General features: G+C 51.1%; 1 protein-coding gene across 2 annotated transcripts in view; it reads right to left on the reverse strand.

Moving 5' to 3' along the window:
• Positions 1-36: 36 nt before the first annotated feature.
• Positions 37-20861, reverse strand: part of NCSTN (nicastrin) — a 35078-nt gene continuing 14253 nt past the window's right edge. For both annotated transcript variants that reach the window (XM_077325737.1, XM_077325728.1), the window contains exons 8-17: positions 20390-20542; positions 16047-16151; positions 13717-13788; positions 12534-12703; positions 7106-7208; positions 6781-6876; positions 4928-5015; positions 4667-4803; positions 3108-3326; positions 37-773 (exon numbers count right to left, since the gene is read on the reverse strand). In XM_077325737.1, coding sequence (XP_077181852.1) covers positions 651-773; positions 3108-3326; positions 4667-4803; positions 4928-5015; positions 6781-6876; positions 7106-7208; positions 12534-12703; positions 13717-13788; positions 16047-16151; positions 20390-20542 — 1266 coding nt within the window. In that variant the 3' untranslated portion in view covers positions 37-650. The remainder of the gene's footprint in view (positions 774-3107; positions 3327-4666; positions 4804-4927; positions 5016-6780; positions 6877-7105; positions 7209-12533; positions 12704-13716; positions 13789-16046; positions 16152-20389; positions 20543-20861) is intronic.

The following is a 20861-nucleotide window of genomic DNA, read 5'->3' on the forward strand; positions in this document are numbered from 1 at the left end:
TCAGGTCATCCAAGGAACAAAGGAAGAAAACAACAATGGGGGGTCAAAGGATTTAATTAGTAAGTAGGGTGATTTTTTTTTATAATTAAACCAAGCTATTTATATCATATGTACAAAAGAATTCCAATATTATCTTTTTAAAAAAATGATATTTTACACCTAACTTGCCCTTTCCTACTCCCATCCCACCCTCCCCTCCCCGGTCCAGGTCCTTCTTTGCTTGCATCTTGATCATTCAGGATAGGAGGAATTCTTCAAATAATCTGCATCTTTAAAGGGCTGGGGAGAGAGGCAGAGGAAGGGCCAGCGTGACTGCAGGAGCCCCCTCCCCATCCATGCTGACCCCTGGAGGGGAAGATTCAGTATCGGCCTTGCAGCCTCACTGAGATGCCACCTTAGACATCAATCACAAGGCATCCAACTCTTCCTTTTTGTGCAGCTGTATGGTGGGGATGGGGGAGTTCAGGGGCTGCTGCTATCTTCATCCAGTCAAGGTTCAGGGAAGGGGCCCCTTTTCGTTCCTCTGTGCACATCGGCCAGGGAAGAGGCTCCAGTGTTGCTCTACCAGCTGTTTCAAGTCACCTGCCTGCCCGGCATCTCTCGCCCGGTTTTGCGGGCCTCCTGGTGGGAACTCCAGCGCGGAGGGGCTTTCAATATGCCACAGCGCCAGAGTCCCGAGGGGTTGCGAAGAGCACGTCCGCTTTGGAGTTGATGAAGTAGGTGGCGACAAAGGAGACGATCAGGATTATGATGCCCACGATGAGCGTGACGATCTAAGCCAAGGAGAAGAGCCAAAATTATGGGAGTAAAGGAAGGAACCGGGGGAGGTAGGGTGTGTGTGTGTGTGTGTGTCAATAAAAGGATGCAGCGCTGAAGCCTCAAGATGGTCCACCTGAAGCAGCAGAACAATGTTTGAGACCAGTTTTGCGGGCTTGTGCAGGGAAGTTTATATCTTGACTAGAACTTCATTGTCTTAAAGGTGCCGCTGGATGCAAACCTGGTTCTGAAGCCTGAAGTGATCCTGTGATGCAAACAGCAAGCATGCCACAAAATCCACCCCAGGGGTAGTCAAACTGCGGCCCTCCAGATGTCCATGGACCACAATTCCCAGGAGCCCCTGCCAGCGAATGCTGGCAGGGGCTCATGGGAATTATAGTCCATGGACATGTGGAGGGCCGCAGTTTGACTACCCCTGATCCACACCTTCCCCCACCCTTTGCAGAGAGACATCTTTGAAAGTGGAGGCTGCTCTTGTCAAACACAATCCTCCATGGAAGACATACACGGGGGGGGGGGACAGGTGAGGGGGGATGACAACCTGAAGCCTGAGCAACTGCTGAACAGGACCCAAACAACACATTACACAGGGAACGTATGAACCGGTGAGCTCAATGTGCACTTTATGTTTACAGAGGGTACACACTGTTACTCGCTCATTACTTGGGGCCAAGTCATACAGAAAAATTAGCACGTGTATGCATGGGTTCAAGTGGGTAGCCGTGCCAGTCTGAGGCAGCTGAACAAATTTAGAGGAAAAAAGGTGCCACTGGACTCTCAATTTCGTGTGCATGCATGTTCATCCACCCTGTGTGGATTTTTCAAATGTTCAGAAATCCAGCATTTCCCCACCACTGAAGTGATCTTTGCCTCGATTAACCAGTGGCAGCTCAGGATGGACTGGGGGGGGGGGGGGGGGCAGCCTGACCTTGTTACCATAACAACCGGGCCAAGAATGGAAGGGGTTGGGGACTGCTGATGCCCGGCTGACAGGGAGACACCCATCAGTTACCGAAGGAGCTCAGAAGCACAAGCATAGTGTGAGGTCTTGTTTTTAGGCCATAGAGGCATTTTGTCCAAGGAGGGGTGTCCCCACAGGTCAAGCAGCAGCATAGGAAGGAAGGAGCAAAAGGAGAGCTGGGTGAACCCTATAACCCCCCCTTCCCAAAGGCTATTTTGGGGTCAGCATCCACAGGAGGTGTGGCCCAACACAGCACCCTATACAGCAGTGTTCCCTAGCTTGTGGGCTGGGACCCACAGGTGAATTGGGAAGGCTCTGAAAGGGGGCTGCAGACCAGCCCTCCCTAGCAGATGCCCCTGCTCTGTCCACTGCTCTCTTCCACATTCTGGAGATGAAGAGCTTCCATTTTTTTTCTTGGCTGTGTGTATAATAATAATAGTTTTTATTCTGCTTTCTGACCTTCCTGGTAACCCAGGATAGGTTACAATACATGAAAACAATCCATTCTCTAAACCAGCATAAATATTATTATGTATTATAAACTATTCCCAGCCTTAGTCCTGACTTGGCCAGGGAATAAAGGTAAAGGTAAAGGTATCCCCTGTGCAAGCACCGAGTTATGTCTGACCCTTGGGGTGACGCCCTCTAGCGTTTTCATGGCAGACTTAATACGGGGTGGTTTGCCAGTGCCTTCCCCAGTCATTACCGTTTACCCTCCAGCAAGCTGGGTACTCATTTTACCGACCTCAGAAGGATGGAAGGCTGAGTCAACCTTGAGCCGGCTGCTGGGATCGAACTCCCAGCCTCATGGGCAGAGCTTTCAGACGGCTGCCTTACCACTCTGCGCCACAAGAGGCTCTACTGGGGGGGGGAGTCAGGGATAAGAGGGTGGTCAAAGGCCTCCATAAGAAAGCCCCTTCCCTAATAACTGCTCCTTGTGAGGGTAAGATGCACCCTCCATGCAGTGTATGTTGGTTTCTAAAAGACATCTGTTTAGGTGCTGCAGAACACAGGATGCTGAACTAAGGTGGGTTTTCCAAGGTCACATTTCAACAAGAGCACCTCAAAAGCTGGCCTTGGGTGGGTCACCAGTCCAAAACTGAGAGTTACCACTTCAAAACTGGTGGGAAAGGCTGCTTTATGTCCTCCTGCAGTGAAGCACAGTGCCAGGGCCCCTGATGAAATCCATCGTTTTTCAGAACTGGGCTCAAAAATGTAAAACCTGTAAGCTGGGATTCTGTTTCCTGAAATTCTGCATGCTTCATCTGTACACAACACACACACACACACACACACACACACACAGACCCGCACCTCCTGGCTGCCGAGCGGTTCGCTGTGTCATGCTTCCGGAAGTGCGGACGCTTACCTCGAGCTGCTTGCTGGCTACCAGAAAGATCCGGGCGTGGAGCTCTTTCCAGCGGCTCTCCGTCCAGGTAGAATATTCGGTGGAGCCCCAGTCTCGGAGCTCGAAGGCCGGGGAGCTGGCTGAAGTGAGGTGGACGGTTGACCTGACGCAGAACGGAAGGCGGCTGGATGTGGTGGAGTTGGGGTCCTGGGGGCCTTGCACCCACGCGTACTCATACAGCTGCAGGGAAAGCGGAGGAAGTGAGCTGGTGTGCCCAGCAGAACACATGCAATGGGACAGGGAACAAAATGTCCCTGGGGAAACCAAGTTTAGCAGCTCCCGAACTTGTGAAAAGCTCACATGAAATTTAAAAACACACAAGCACACAACACTAAGGTGACCAGATTGTCCCACTTTTGGAGGGACATCTGGGGGTACCTGACAAATTGGACTTGTGTTGAAATTTAAAAAAAATATATATTACAATACTATTTTTGCGTTATATGCATTCTATGAAACTTTTTGTTGCTCCACATAGACCAAATTTTTAACCAAGAACCCCCCCCCTCCCCGGGACACAATGGTGTCCCGCTTTACCAATGTTAAAATCTGGTCACCTTACACAAAACGCCACTTTGTATATGGCTTCTTGTCCCTTATTGGCAGTCTGGAGAACTTCATGCAGATAACCAAGAAAGGAAGGCAAAGCAGATCTCCCCCAAACAGAATCAAACGTAGCATCATTCACTTGGCAAACAAAGAGATTGAAGGCCACCAACGGATTCATTTCTGCATTTACAACATGGCCAGCAAGGTTAGCTTTTATTTAAAAAAAAACTTTTGCAATGGATGCAGGGAAAGCCCCTTGGCTTCCTATCCGAGTCATCTCTTTGCCTCCCTGGAGTACCTGGCTTTTCCCATCTTGTGGTGTGGGATGCCAGATATTTGTCCCCTTGCACAGAGAATTAGATTCGAAAGGCCTTGTTTTGTGGGTTTTTTTAACCCAGTTGCATATGACCTTGTGGTGACCTCTCAGAGCTTTCAAGGCCAGAGACAAACAGAGGTGGTTTGTGACTATCCACCTCTAAATAGCAGCCTTAGACTTCCTGGGTGGTCTCCCATCCAAATACTAACCAGGGCTGACCTTGCTTGGCTTCCAAGATCTCATCAGATGGGGCTAGCCTAGGTCAGGGCTATGGTGATTTACACCTCTCCAACATTCCTGCATCATCTGGATGCCAGCGTACACTTGCAAGGACTGAGGGGTGGTGAGACTAGGCAGGATTTGCAGGAGGGGGTTAACAGTTTCAGCCTTCCCCTCTTTATAGGCCTTCTGCAATGGATTTCATATATCTGGACATGAAATTAGGGTCACTGGGGGTGGGAAGGTAGTTGTGAATTGCTGCATGTTGCAGGGGATTGGACTAGATGACCCTGGAGGGCCCTTCCAACTCTGAGTCTAAGACTCAGGGTGTCATGTGTCCTTTGGAGGCCATAGGAGCCAGGGAGCAAAGCGAGCAGTGGGGAAGGAAAAGCCTGAACAGGCGGCAAATCTAAAGGAACAGGAGAAGCAAACTCACGTCTCCGTCGGAGTTCGAGCACTGCTCCTTGGTCAGGTTGGTCACGGTGCCTGTCAGATTGGCCAAGACGTAATGGACGAAGTAGGTTGCGTTCACGGGTTTTGAAACAGCGATGTAGTACGGAGTGGGTTCGTTTTCTGGAAGAAGCGGCAGCAAGAGTGAACTTTTAAGATGGGCTGGGCTGCTCAAGCCGAGGCAAGACCATCAAGGGGCAACCTCAGGAAGACGCACACACCCCGGCCATCTTCAGAGCAGTCTTACCCAGAATTCCTTTCAAGTCCGGCCTAATAATCGACTGGAACCAGCTGTTGTTTGTCCTAACCAGGAAGCCGTACAACATACGCGTGACCTGACAATGACATGAAAGTGTTCAGTCAGGACCACCGAGCCAGCATGGTGCGGCCTGTCAAAAACATTGGGATTCAAACCTCTGCTCGGTCACAAAACCCACCAAGAGATCAGGGAGAGTCAGTGTGGTGCAGTGGCTCAGAGCAGCAGACTCTAATCTGGAGAATGGGATTGAATTCCCTACTCTTCCTGCACATGAAGCCTGCTGGGTGATGTTGGCCCAGTCCCAGTTCTTTCCAAACTCTCTCCACTCTACCTGCCTCACAAGGTGTTGTGGGGAGAGGAAGGGAAAGTGACTGTAAGCTGCTTTGAGACTCTTTAATGGAGAGGAAAGAAGGGCACAAAACCCCCAGCTCTTCTACTCTTCTTCAGTGTTGGCTTCAAAGTCCATGGTTCCATGTCAGAACAGAATGATAGTCTGAAGACCAAATTTAGCACCTGGAGAAATTGCACCTACAAGCCCACCTCCCTCCCCACCTCCCCAAAAGTTATGAGATCTCAAGAAAGTTGTGAAGACCAGCTTGGAAGTTCAACCAGGTGGGGAGAGAAAGAATTCAGTGAGTGACCGTTTGTAATCCTTAGAAAGATTCTCTAGGACACGTGGGAGTTCCAATTCAGGCCCCTCTGACTATCATAGGTTCTGCCAAGCTATTGTGGGCTAAAATCTTTGATTGGCATAAGTGACAAGTATCCTGCTTGTAGAGGACAGATAAGCCATCTTTTGACACCAATGATTCTCAAAAATGCAGTGCAGTTAATTACATTACAACCACAACATACAGTCCAAAAGGAAGGGCCAACAAAACAATGGGCAGGGGGGAAAAAGTCTAGAAAGTAGGAAAAAGCAAGAGTCCAGTAGCACCCTGAAAACCTTAAAAACTAATGCAATTTGCAGCACAGTATGAGCCCATCACTGGCTGTTTTTGGAGGGGAGGGGATATGACCATCTACGGTCATATCACCTGATAAATGTTTAACCCATTAAAATATATACATTATAAAATTAATTAACACCCAGCCTTTCCAGGGCCGTCAAGAAGCCCCAGGTTTGTACGATAGCCTGATCTAATCTGATGTCTGGTTTTACACTGCTCACTTCTTCAGATACCTGAAGTGACTCACAAAAACTCATCATACGTGGCCACAAATCTAATTAGCTTTAAAATTGCTACTGGACCGTTGCTCTTCTCTGTGGCTGCCAGCAGACTGACGCGGCTTCCCGTCCTGATCAGTCTAGAAAGGGAAAAGTATCTGCAGCAAGAGAAAGCATGAAGGAGTGAGAAAGAGAAAGGACAAGAAAAGGGCCTGAATCCAGGAGATCTTGGCCAGAAGCTGAATGCCCAGGTCTGGGGCACCCTCTAGTTCTCCGCTCTGCAGCCGCCCCATAGATGGATGACAATAACACCCACGGGATCGCCATGCTAGATCTCGGGCAGGTGGCAAAGTTCCTTCCCCCTCCCAAACATTTTGCGAAGCAAGAGATAGGAAACCTCGCAACCCCGCCTTCCCCAGACTGGTCTCCAAAACTGCTCCAGGATCAGGGGAGCCTGTTTGTTCTCCCTATCCCAGCTGGAACAAATCATAGCAAAAAGGCCACTCCCCCCTTCAAAAAAGGAAGGAAAAAAAAAGGAGAAAGCTGCGTTGGGAGAGGACGCAAGACAACATGTTGTGTCAACACAAGGAGAGAGAAAAGAGAGACAGACAGAAGGGGAATACATGAGGGCTCAGGCCAGGCGCCAGGCCCCCCGGATCCCATCTGCTCGTACCGTCCTTGGATCCGCCTGAATAGCTGAGGCGTTGCCACTTCCCTCTGCAAGCTGGTAGAGCGCGCGGGCAACCACAGTGGCCACTTCTGCCAGGGACTGCGGGAAAAGGGAAGAGGGCTCCGTGTTAATCAAGACAGGCAGGCCCGGCGCACGGAGAGAGCAGGCCAACAGCCCTCCCGTGCCTGGCCTGCGCGCCGGCTGCTGGCGTGTCTCTATGGCAACTGAGCATGCAAGACAATACAAGGTGCTCCCCCCCCTCCAAAAGCCTTCACGAGGGACAGATGGAAGATCCCCCCAACCCCCCAATCATGTCAATACACTCCACCTCGGCCGTTTTTGTCACGTATTCCAGGGCCTCTTCGGGGCTCATCGGGCTGGGATATTCCAGCCGGATGTTCTCTGCTGTGTCGTAGATGCTCTGGTAGTACCTGGAAGGAAGAGGGGAAGAGGTTGGCTTGGCCCGGGTGTGGCGGGGCAGTCGGAAAACGAGGCTGTGCCTGGAGCAGGTGCTCAGAGATCTCCCCGGGGAAGGGAGCCCTGGGCTCCGGCCAGGAATCCAGCCTCCTGCTCCCCCACCCCCTTCTCAAAGCGTTTAATGAGGCTTTGTAATTAACTTGGCCCTTCTGCAGATTTGCTTGTTTGGTGAGCTCAAGCTTGTTTATGGGGGGGAGGGGTTGCGTGTGGAGGGAGCTGACAGACAGAAATCCTTGCAAGTCGCAAGTCCTCAGCATCGGGCCCTTGGACACGATTCCAGCTGATCTCTGGTAGAAACCACAGCTCAGGAATGCGACCTATTCGAGCTGGCTGTGCTTTGACCAACGGAAGGCCGCAGGGCCCTGCCACGGCCAAGAGCACCAAGGGGTGAGGAATAAAGGGACCACCGGCACAGAGGAGTTAAATTGCTGAGCTGGGACATGGAGACTGGGGTTTCGATCCCCACTCAGCAACAAAAGCTTACTTGGTCCAGCCATAAGAGAGCTCTGCGGGATCAGACCAGCAGTCCCTCTAATCTAGCATGTCTCAACTTTTTCACCATTGAGAAACCTCTGAAACAAACCCCAGAAGTGGCACAAATATAATTGTAATGGATCAAATTTGTAAAAGTTTGGGGGTTTTATGATTTTATCGTGGGGTTTTCAATTTGTAACCCTCCACAAGCTAGCTAGCCCGGAAGTGGTGGGGAATAAATTGAAAAATAATAATAATAGATGATAATGCTGATGAGAATACTAATAATATGGTTGGGAAGTACAGGTGAGTACACCTCCACCTGTGGCCCCTCCCCTTCCCACTCTCTCCAGGACCATCGCTGGCTGTTTTTGGAGGGGAGGGGCAGATCGGCACCCCAATAAATGTTTAACCCATTAAAATATATATATATATTAAGATTAATTAACTCCCACCCAATTGGGAAACCCTTCAGGGGCATCAAGAAGGCCCAGGGTTGCATGAAAGCCTAGTTGAGAAAGCATCTAATCTGATGTCTGTTTTTATACCAAAGGCAACCAGTTGCCCCGGAGGGCCCACAAAGAAGGCAGAAATGCCAAGCGTCTCCCTGGGATTTAGAAGCTGTCTCTGAACAGGGAGGTTCCCTTTATTGCCAGCTACCAGAACAAAGTCTTCCAGTGACACCTTTAAGGCCCGCGGCGCCGAGTGGTAAGGCAGCAGACATGCAGTCTGAAAGCTCTGCCCATACGGCTGGGAGTTCGATCCCTGCAGCCGGCTCAAGGTTGACTCAGCCTTCCATCCTTCCGAGGTTGGTAAAATGAGTACCCAGCTTGCTGGGGGGTAAACGGTAATGACTGGGGAAGGCACTGGCAAACCACCCTATATTGAGTCTGCCATGAAAACGCTGGAGGGCGTCACCCCAAGGGTCAGACATGACCCGGTGCTTGCACAGGGGATACCTTTGCCTTTACCTTAAGCTTAAATCGATGGAAGCTTCAGTGATCTTGTAGGTGCTCCTGTACTCAAACTCTGTGCTGCTACTTTAGCCCAATGCCACTGCCTGCTCCCAGCTCCCAGCTCGCTGGCCAGGTCACTCCCTCTCAGCTTAGCCTCCCTCACAGGGCCATTGTGAGAATCAAATGGGGGGAGACGGTAAACAGCTGGAGAGAAATGGAACATGCTACGCAGTTCCTGGCAAGGAGCCAAACCAGACGCAGCACCCTCCCCCCCCCACCACACACACACCAGTTTAAGATTATTTATGTTCAGACTTCCACAATTAGCATCCAAGGCAACTTTGGTTGTACATCATCAATCTGTTTATAAGAGGCGAGGCATAAACATAAACGAAAACACATATCTTGTTACCAATTAAAAATAACAATCCGACAAAGGGGTTCGCATCCAAGGAGTGGGTCTGCGAAGCCCTTTCCCCCCAAGATTCAAAAACCTGCCCACCCCATTTTTATCCCGCCCTTTCTCCAAGGGGATCAGGGCAGCTGGTATCTCCAGCATTTGATCACTGCAACAACCGTGGGAGGCGGGTTTGTCCGAGAGAGAGGGACTGGCTCAAGAGAACTTGAAGGCAGGGGGAAGCAGGGATCTGAACCCGGGTCTCTCAGATTCCAGCAATGGGTGTTCAGCAGTAGACTGCCATGAAATCTATCACAGACGACTGCTCTTGGATCTCTCCTTCATCTGGTCCCCAATTAAAAGTGTTTAAAGCCAGTATTTATCAACACAGACTGAGGCAGTGAACTCTCTGTCACTCAAACAAGAAGTCATTTCCTTCGGGCCGTGCAGCTGGAGAACAGGTGGGGAAAAAATCTACTACCATGAGAGCAAAGCGAAGCAAAGAGAACAGCAGGAAGTAAAAACGGATCAGGTAGCAGGTGATATCAAAGACCTTTGGCTGAGACACTGGAGGGCCACTGCTAGTTAGACAGCACAGAACCAGACAGATGAGGGGTCTTGACCCCATAGAAAGCAGCTCTGCACATTGTCAAGGAACAAGTACAGAGCCCTGAGCCTCCTCCTCTAATTTCCGCTGAACAGGAGCAGCTAGAAGTCTGGCGGTGGAGAGAGTTAAGGGTGACCGTGGAGCAATTCCTGGCACAGCATATCTCTCCTGTGTCCCTTTACGGAGAAGGGCCATGAATTAGCAGAAGAGACTCCTGTTTGGCATGCAGAAGGTCCCAAGTTCAGAACTGGAGCCACACAGAGCTGGAAGAAACCACAAAGGGCCATCCAGCCTTGCTCCCCCATGTTCTCAGGATCCTAAAACACACACACTCCTGACAGGTGCTCTGACAATCTCCTCCTAAAAACTTCTGACGGCGACTCCACTGCCCTCTGAGGCAGCATATTCCATCTACGAACAGCCCTCATCATCAGAAAATGCTTTCTAGTATTTAAGTGGAGCCTCCTATCCCGTCATTTGAACCCACTGCTCCTCGTTTCTAAAGCTGCAATGAACAAGCCCGCCCCCTCTTCTTCAACACGACGACCTTTTCCGTAGTGAAACCCAGCTGTCCTGTCGCCCCTGGCCCTCCTCTTCTCCAAGCCACACACACCCAACTCTCCCACCCTCTCCCCGTAAGGCCTGGATCCCAACCCCTCAAACATCCCAGTCCCTTTTCTGAACATGGTCCAACTTGTCAATATACTCCTGGGACTGCGGCACCCAGAATACTCCAAATGAGCTCTAACCAACAGTTACAAGAGATCAGGCAGCAGGTGACACAAAAAACCTCTGCCTGAGACCGTGGACAGTCGCTAGCAGTCAGAATAGACGACATGAACCTTGATGGACCAAGCAAGGTTCAGCGAGGGGGTCGGAAGATCTGAAGCAGCTTCATACATTCACAAACCAGGCATTCGGCAGCCGCACAGGTGGCTACATCTCTGGGAAAGACACCGTTTGGTTCTCAAAACCTGCAGTCCTGGAACCTACCCTTTGCCTGGGGCAACAAAAACCCTGCCTACAAAACTCCATTGCAAAAGTACCGCAAAGGTCCGGGATATTCAAGAAGGCTGCAAGCAATATTGGGCCGTGTCCGATTTTCCTGCCTATCCCGCGGAGGGGAGGATGAGGAGAAGCTTCTCTAAGACCGTTTATGCACTGGGGGTTTCATGCTGGGCTGCAGGCTGGAGTTTTAGTTGTGGCAGGTTGCCCCACCTCTTCCTGTACCTACATGGGGAAGCATTTGGCCTGGTGCACCTCATCCGCCCCTGATTTGTGCTCCTGCCCAGAAGGTGGGGCAGTCAAGTTCCCAGTGCATAAATGGTCTAAGTGAGCCAGTTTGGTGCAGTGGTTAGGAGTGTGGACTTCTAATCTGGCATGCCGGGCTCGATTCTGCACTCCCCCACATGCAACCAGCTGGGTGACCTTGGGCTCAACCACAGCACTGATAAAACTGTTCTGACCGGGCAGTGATATTAAAGCTCTCTCAGCCTCCCCCACCCCACAGGGTGTCTGTTGTGGGGAGAGGAAAGGGTAGGCCAATGTAAACCACTTTCAGACTCCTTTGGGTAGGGAAAAGCGGCATATAAGAACCATCTCTTCTTTTTCTTCTAAGAGAACTTCGGCCTCCCCTTTCCAGGCTCCGGTTATGGGTCGGCCAGGAACACGCAACCGTAGCCTGCGGGGCGGCGATCAGACAGGACGAGGAGCAGGATCCCTGTGGCTCTAGCACCTGGGGCTCCGAGTCCTGGCGAAAGGTACTTCTTTCCCTCCTCTGTTTATTTTTGTTTTAAAGCAGCCCTTCAAGAACAGATGAGTCCCTCGTGCACGCTCAGTTGCCATTTGCTAACCTCTGGCAGCCAGCCAGCTGCGGGGAATGTTTTCGGTCTGAAACTGGATTTCTCGCGGCTGTCAGAACAATTACGCTGCGCCTCTTTAATTACAGAGTGCGCGTCTGCTCCCCCCCTCTGCCTTTCCCCTGCCCCCCCCCCCAGCTTGCCTCTGCCAACTCCCTCCAGGGTCCTTCTCTCCCCACCCCGCGACACATGCAAAAACGGCAGTCAGAGCCCCCTCTACTGGCTGCTGTCACAAAGAGCCTCCCCAAGAGAGTCCTCAAAGAAGTTTGGAAGTTTCCAGAGTTTTTTGGCACAGGAACAAGGGGGAGGAGAGCATTGCGCGCAACTAGCAGATCCTTGGGTAGGAACCCACCCCGACACTTTCCCCGGTGACAGCTCTACAATCAACATATGCACGACCAATAGAGGCGGGTTCTAAATCTAACACTAAATAAATAAATGGAGGGAGAGCACAATTTGATACTCTAGATCAGTGGTCTCCAACCCCCGGTCCGGGGACCGGTAGTGGTCCGTGGATCAGTCAGTACCGGGCCGCAGCTCCTCCTCATCCTCCTCCCCGGCTGGTTCCTCGGGGGCTGCCCTGCCACTCTGCCTCCGGCTCATCTTTGGTGCTCTCCAGCGGCCACCATGGCTGGGGCTCCCCCTTGGTGTGGCACTGCGCAGCTGCTGCTGGCAGCGCCCCCCAGTGGGTGTCGGGAAGTCAGGGGCACTAGTGGGAAAGCAAGTGGAGCAGGGGCTCAGGCGGTGGCGATGTCCCTCGACAAAAGACTACCCACCCCTCGGGCCTCAGTAAAATTGTCAAGAGTTGACTGGTCCCCGGTGATAAAAAGGTTGGGGACCACTGCTCTAGATTAGGGGTAGTCAAAAAAGTGAAAAGCAGAGCATAAAATCCAGCCTTCCCCCCCCCCCTCTCTGGGCATGGGCAGTAACACCACTGCAATGCCTTCCTGTACCATCACCAGAGCCTACCCCACTTGGGACATTACCTGTTTTGGAAGGATGTGTTGTGGTCAGCCAGCACCACTCCGGGGATCTCCCTGAGCCTCAAGAATCTTTGGAAGGATGACGGCGGGAGAGCCTGGGAGGAGCCGACCTCTTGCACTTCCACCTGGGTGCCACTGGCGCTGTTCTTCAACGCTGCCACCATCTCGCCAAGCTGAGAAGCAAAGAAGGACGCTGGTGTTGGTAAAGCTTTACTGCTGGATGACCCTCTGCTGGATGACCACGATCTCATGTGCCTCAGTCACTACAATTTTACAGACGATTCAGTCCGTACAAATTGAGGAGGCCACAAAAATCACACCCAGGTGGGCAACTGACGAAGGCTGCGTTCAACCAACACAGCAGGACCCAGGAATCTTGGACAGTCCCCTGGAAACCTGTGTGCACCAGAGAACGTTCTCAACATACAGAGAACATGTAGAGGAGGCCTTCTCCTCTATATCACCACACGTGCCTTTCCACCAAGTAAAGGGCAGGCCGTCACACTCTGTTCTCTCCGTCCTCTGGAGGCCAACTCAGAAGGGACATCCTTAGAGGAGGAGGCGGAGTTGTTAGGATCCTGCATCCCCCCCTCCCCCCGGAGTTTTAGCTGTGACAGAAAACCTCACTCCAGGCCCCGGTATTTTCTGGTGACTGGGCTCCATTCACCTTGATGAGGAGCGAAGACAGAGAAGATCCTGCTAAAAGACATGATCCCTAAATGTACAGTCATCGCCCTCATGTAGCTCTCCCGCTCCATGTTTGTTAGACTGGCCTTCCAAGTTCCTCCCCAGGAACAAAGCCCTTCTCTCCCCACCCCCCACCCCCGATGCAAAAATAGTGATGCCTAGAATGCAGGAAGGAAAGGCAGGGGAAAGGTTGAGCTCCCCTCACTTGCATGCTCTGGTTTTGTTTAAGCCACTCCCTGTCCCCACTTGGCATGTTGACAGGTGGGCATGTGAAGAAATCCATGAAGATCTTTGCACCACATCCGGTCTGGCCCCTCAGCAGTTCTCCACTGGGAAACTTCTCCTTGCTGAACGGGGTTTGCCTCCTCAGTAAGCTGCAGAATCTAAACCCTCTTGGTTCTCCAGCCGTGATGGAAATGGGACCTTCTATGAGCCTTGTGGAGAGAAGGCCAAGAGGCACGTGGCACCCAGGTGGATAGCAAAGATAATGGTTCATTACCTGTACAGACAAATTCCTTTGGGATAAAGGATCCGTGTGCATCCAGAGGACAGAGGAATGCCTTAGAGCAATCTGCAAAAAATGAAGCAGCCGTCAACCCACTTTGATAACTGTCTAGGATTTTGCAGGAGATACATCAAAACCCTTCCCTGGGGTGAGAGAGACTGCACAAATGCCACCGGAATATGGCTTAATAAGAAGCCACCTCAGTGGGAAATGGGCGGGATTAGGGGGCTTTAATCATCTTCAAAATCAGAGTTGGAATAGAATGTATAGCGTTGGACCCATGTACATTGGTGGACCAAGAGGCTGCCTTCTGCTGGTCCGTCCAGGAGGGATAGCCCCAAGGCAGCCCAATTCAATTCCATGCCAGCACAGCTGATCAAGGTTTCTGTTCTCCTTTCTAAAACAAGATGTACAAGGCTTGTATGCCAAGGGATAGAGCAATGCCGCTCTGTTCACTGACACTCATCATGAACACTGACTTTCAGCTTAATCCTGGGAGTTCAGGCTGCGTGCCATTCTAGAATTTTCAGGCTCTGCTAGTTGCCGATGTGCTTGCAAAGAACGGCATGAGAGGTGAACTGTAGCCTGATACACATGGCCCACTTTAAAGCAATAGGATTAGTCCCTATTATTTCTACCCTGCTATGGGGGGGGGGGGGATCCTGAGCACAGTCCTTTGTGAAGAAGAGCTGGTTTTCATATGCCGATTTTCTCTAGCAGAAGGAGTCTCAAAGTAGCTTACAATCACCTTCCCTTTCCTCTCCCCACAACAGACACCCTGTGAGGCTGACATTACTGCTCGGTCAGAACAGCTTTATCACCCAGCTGGCTGCATGTGGGGGAGCGGGGAATCAAGACCGGCTGGCCAGATTATAAATCTGCACTCCTAACCACTACACCAAGGTGGCTCTGATGTGCTTTGCTAATTCAACCATGGCGGGTCACAGTGATGGTACAAATGCTGAAGAAGTGAGACCTGAAGAAATGAGCAGTGACTCATAAAAGCTCATGCCCCTCCCAAAATTTTGTTAATGTTTAAGGTGCTACTGGAATCGTGCTCTTTTCTACTTCAGTTAAAGTGGCTATTTCCCCCTCCCTCTTCGTTTGTAGGAAAGCACTGAAAAGCTAGTTCATTAAAGAGGGCTTTTTATTGAAAAGTATGGTAGTACAGCTAGAATCTGATTTATTGCAATGGCTTGCAGATAATATTGCCTGATACCAAAATTACTTGAATGGCTGGATATTGAAGATGACAAAGAAGAAGAAAACTTGATTTTTATAACCTGCTTTTCACTGCCTGCAGGAGTGTCAGAGCACCTTCTCTTTCCTCTCCCCACACCTTGTGAAGTAGGTGGGGCTGAGAGAGCCCTATGAATACTGTTCGGTCAAGACAGGATTAACAGGGCTGTGACAAGCCCAAGGTCACCCAGCCGGCTGCATGTGGAGGAGCAAGGAATCAAACCCAGAAGCTGCTGCTCTTAATCACTACACCACGCTGGCTCTAGTACGTGATGGGTTGGACCCCACCTAAATTCCATGCACAGAAGCACAACTCCCCCCCACCTCCCCCACCCAACAGCCCAAACTATCCACTAAAATGCTGCTCTTGGGGGGATGGAGGTCCCTTAGAACAGTGGTCCCCAACCTTTTTATCACAGGGGACTGGTCAATGCTTGACAATTTTACTGAAGCCCGGGAGGGGATGTCACCACCGCCTGAGCCCCTGCTCCACTATCCTGCCGGTGCCCCTGACTTCCCGCCACCCGCTGGGAGGTGCTGCCAGCAGCAGCCTCACAGTGCCATGCCGAGGAGGAGCCCCAGCCATGGCGGCCACCGGAGAGCACCAAAGGTGAGCTGGCGGCAGAGTGGCAGGGCAGCCCCAGAGTGGCAGGGCAGACGGCCTGAGGCAGCAGCTGGGGAGGAGGACGAGGAGGAGCTGCGGCCCGGTACCAACTGATCTACGGACCGGGACTGGTCTCCGGACCGGGGGTTGGGAACCACTGCCTTAGAAGGAACAGAGGGAAGAATTGGAGAACTACTACTGGGGGGGGGGGGAGAAAAATCCCCTTTTGTGCAGGAGGATCTTTTCCACAGGATCCAACCTGATAGGTTTATGTGCCCACAGAATATTCTTTAGATACATCACTGGGGGTAGGAAGGAAGCATTTAACTGGCTTTAATAAGCTGATGCAAATAACTGCTTTTAATACGCAATCAATGGGGAGAGAGCGTGGGCATGCACCGGCACAGCAGAGCGGGCAGCAAGAGTTTTGGCACCAGAGTTTACAAAGCGAGGAATGACGCTCCAGACGGCAGCCACTTACCTGACCCAGCTCCAGGAAGCAATCGATGTTCTCCAGCCTGACCGGAAACTTGTTTTTCTGCATGTCGTAGGCCATGCGGGAGCTGCCAATGTAGTCAAAGCTTTCCTGAAGAGTGGGGGGAGAAATCCGGAGATGAACTAGATTCACGTCCTGCCATGTGCCGAGTGTTCAAAGCATTGCACATACTTTGCAGTCCCAATGACGAGGCGGTAAAGTAGATCATGGGGTCGTTATGATCGTTGAGGAGCCTGCAGCTGGGAGGCCTGCCAAGGTCACTTTGGGGGGTGGGGATTTGGACTCGCAGCTCAGTCTTTTAGCAACAATCTTGCACATGTTTAAGTGAGAACAACAGCAGTCCTCAAACAAAGACCTTTCAAGGGGAAATGACAATGCAAGAGGGCTCAACTCGAGATAACTCCCAATCCCCAAAGAATGGAGGCCCCCAGGCTCAACACCTCACTCTGGATGCTGATTTTCGGCCCCCGAGCATTTCCCCTCTGTTCTAATCAAGCTGACTTCAATGTACATAGTGCCCTTTGCATTCTTACTCCTCCCAGCTTCTGACTAGGAATTAAAGGACTCCAATCTCCATTTCTACTCTTCTCTTGTCTGATGAACGTTGCACTGACTCTCAAAAGTTTCCACCCTGAAACTCTTGTTGGTTTCTCCTGCAGACCAACATGGCTGGACTTCTCTAAAAATATGAAGCTGACTTATAGGAGTTCAATCACTAGGCCCTTCTTAGAACAGTCCTATCTGTCCCAACAGGTGGATCTCCAGAGCCTCAGGTCCCATAACTGGAAATACAACCTGGGGTCTTCCAAATCTGAAGCAGATGTTCTAGAAGAAGAAGAGTTGGTTCTTATATGCCATTTTTCCCTAGGGAAAAGCGGCATATAAGAATCAACTCTTCTTCTTCTTCTTCTACCCGAAGGAGGCTCAAAGCGGCTTACATTCGCCTTCCCATTCCTCTCCCCACAACAGACACCCTGTGGGGTGGGTGAGGCTGAGAGAGCCCTGAGATCACTGCCCGGTCAGAACAGCTTTCTCAGGGCTGTGGGGAGCCCAAGGTCACCCAGCTGGTTGCATGTGAGGGAGTGCAGAATCGAACCCGGCATGCCAGATTAGAAATCTGCACTCCTAACCACTACACCAAACTGGCTCTCTACCACTGGGCCACAAACCCAACCCAAATGAATCAAGCTGCCTGGAGCAAGACTTAAATCCAAGCAAGCATGTTCAGGATTAGGCCCTCAGACACTGTCTACAATAGCTAGTCTGAGGTAGGTCATGCTTTTGGCCGTTTCGAAGAGAGAAAGGATGTCATACAATCACAATAACCAAGGAGGCCAACAAAGCTGAAGGGAGGGCATCAACTGGGCATGAACTTGGTGTCATTGTGGGTGGGCAGGAGATTGTGAGTGTCCTACATTGTGCAGGGGGCTGGACTAGATGACCCTGGAGGTCCCATCCAACACCATGATTCTAGGCAGATGTTATGCGCACCCTTCTATCCTGCCTGACTACGGACTCCTCCCCAAACAGCGCTGCGCCATACTGTTAATATTTTATGCTTGCTTTTATATGCCTGGGTGTTTCGGGTGCCAACTTTTGGTAGGAGAGGATACAAACGTTTAACACAATTATTTTAAAAGTGAACGGTACCTGCCTACATGACAGGGCTGTTGTAAAGATTTCATGTGTGGAACCAACACCCTCTCATGCAACAAACGCTGCCTGCGATTGCTATTCTTATTATCAGTGCCTCAACCAAATAAGACTACAACCAAGAAACCTAATGGAGACTGGACTGGGCAGGGCAGGCATGAAGGAGCTAGGAAAGATCTTTAAGTTTAAGGATGTCGCACTGGTGAGCAGGATCAGGGTAACTTGTGCCATGCTACTACCCATGAAAGCATTCTGGTCACATTAAGAGAAGACAAGAGGAGAGATTGTGATGCTAGCAAAAACAGAAGCAAGGAAAACCCAGCATAAAATGGGTTGACTCAATCGAGGAAGGCATAGCCCTCCGTTGGCAAGGACAAAGCAAGGCTGTTCACGCCAGGAAGTTTTGGAGGGCATTAATTCATGGGTCGTCCCTCGAATAAAACTTTGTTGGTCTTCAAGGACTCAGACTCTGTCCTGCTGGCCCACAGGATCATCATAAGTTGGAAGCGCCTTGGATGACACTTAACACACACACTCAACTAAAAAACTCTAAGAGGCATACTTCTGAGAGCTATTTCTTCAGCCCTTTTAAGAGATGCCACAACTGATTCCCACTTTTTTTGGGGGGGTGGGAGGGAGAAGAGAGGCAGTCACATGGACACATCACAGGACTTTGGAAACCACAGCTAAGTTGACAGCCTTGTGCAAATGAGGCTCTTCAGTGCTGATGCCTGAGGGGAACATCAGCTGTTAACCATCCACTCCCTCCCCCTTATTTCCACCCCTCCCTCTCCAAATATCCTCTTGGCTTCACACAGCTGCCAGCTCCCTGAAATTAGCTGCGTTTTGCTCCGGAGTGCACATATATTTTTAATCGTGCAATGCTTTATTGTTCTAGGCATCAACTCTCTAAATACCAGTTGCTGAAGGAGAAGCAATTGCGGGGGGGGGGGGGCAGAGAGAAAGGAGGAGAAGAAAAGGGCTGTGGCCTTCATCCCTGCATGCTGGATTTCAAGCGGAGCCTCAAATCAACTGCTATTGGAAAAGGGGAAGTTAGGCAAGATGGACACCTTAGCCCAGGGGTAGTCAACCTGTGGTCCTCCAGATGTTCATGGACTACAATTCCCATGAGCCCCTGTCAGCGAATGCTGGCAGGGGCTCATGGGAATTGTAGTCCATGAACATCTGGAGGACCACAGGTTGACTGCCCCTGCCTTAGCCTAACCCAGCAAGGCAGCTCCTCGTAAATGACTCGATCCATTTCCGATGGAGAAATCCAGCAGCAGCCATGGATCACGATCGATTAAAAGTGGAGCCTCCTGGTTCAGAGGCAGGGAACCCCAGTTGCTAGAGGAGGAGAGAAGGCAAACACCAAAAACGGGCTGTCTTCAGCTCTTCGCTGACTGCTAGAAAAGGAGGCTAGACGGCTGAGTAGCAGAGAAGGTGTAAAACGCAACTGGGGGCCGCCGTCAAGATCCAAGGGGTTTCTGCTCACGTGCCAAGTTTGCTCTCTCTCTCTCGCTCGGGAGGGACACGGGTTGGGGCACAGCTGCGGCTTTGATTTGTTTTGCTTTTTAAAAAGGAATGGGTTGGCGGTGTCACTGACCTCTCTGACACCGCACCCTAAAGATTAGAACTCATTGGAAATGAGTTTTTTGAGGGGGGAAGTTCCAACGTAACACTAGCATCAGGGGAGGGGGTACATATGTGTTTATTGGTTACAGATCCACATACAAAACCAAGATGGGGGTTCCCCCCTTCCCCCCCGCTTCCCAATGGTGCAAACCCAAGACACCACAGATGGTTCCACAATCCTTGCCCACTCACAAGTTCTGCTCAATAGGGGTCTTGCAGAGTCAGAACTGTTCTTGAAACTGATCTGGCCCTTTGGAGTAAACAGCCCTGAGATGCCCAACCTGTCCATCACCTTGCAAGATTCTTGGGGTTATGTAAAGCGCTGGGTCCTGTAAGGGAGAGCTTCTGCAGCCTGGCTTATCCATGCACTTATTTAATAAACAAATATTTCCGCTTCACTGTAAGGAGCAAAAAAGAGTGCTAAAGCAGATACAGCCCTATGCAAGCAAGCCCGGGGTTCACCCGCTCCTGTTATCCCTCCTCCCCTCTCCCTTCATGCGCCGCACGCTAATATCACCCAGAATTATGGCTTTATGCAATGCCTGCAAGACAAGATTCCGGGTCTGTTCTCAGATTGGAGTCCCGGTTGCAGGACAAGCACGAACTCTAGTTTAGATGTAAAGTCAACGTGCCATTAATTCAGAAACCACTCCTTTAGCAAGCAGGGGAAGGGGGGACCCAAACCCCCGAGCCGAGAAGTCCTTCTAGACTCATGTGTGGCTCAGGTCCTCATCAAGCCACTGAATAAACATGCTGAACGGAGCTGCGCAACTCCGGGGACATAAAAACGCCATTTCCCTGGAGGAGCGGGAGCGGAACACATCTGCTTCTCTTGTCTCTCTGTTCCCCCAAAGGGAAATAAATTTGCTTGCATGACTCGACAGCACATTTTCCAGCCCAGGGCATCGGGAGGTATCCTCCAGACTTAGAGAAGCCTGCTGACGCGATTCCAAAAGCCAAAGCGGAGCGTGATTTTGGCTCGCGGTACACACAACATAGTGTGTCTTGCACACAGATTTGGAGGACGGAAAAGGACTCACCCCCTGGAAGAAGGTGAACATGATGTTCTTGGACAATGTTTGAAGGTCCGGTGCTTTGTGGAGTGCTTCGGCCGCAGCCAGATGGGTTACAAAAGACGCAACGGCGCTCTCTGCCCCGGGAGCCACGTTCCAGAACATGGAATGGCTGTCGATCTGCCAGGAGAGAGTCCAGAATCAATACAGAGAACCCGACGAGATGTTTGGGTGGCTTCATCACTGTATCTGAAGCTCAAGGAACCTCAGTTTAGACCAGGGGTAGTCAAACTGCGGCCCTCCAGATGTCCATGGACCACAATTCCCAGGAGCCCCTGCCAGCGAATGCTGGCAGGGGGCTCCTGGGAATTGTAGTCCATGGACATCTGGAGGGCCGCAGTTTGACTACCCCTGGTTTAGACATTCAGTCGCAAGACGGCTAAGGAACCTAACCCACGGCTTTGTGCAAGGTCTCGATTGAGAAATCGTATGGATCTTA

This window comes from Paroedura picta, chromosome 1 (genome assembly GCF_049243985.1).
Source record: "Paroedura picta isolate Pp20150507F chromosome 1, Ppicta_v3.0, whole genome shotgun sequence".
NCBI classification, from domain to species: Eukaryota; Metazoa; Chordata; class Lepidosauria; order Squamata; family Gekkonidae; genus Paroedura; species Paroedura picta.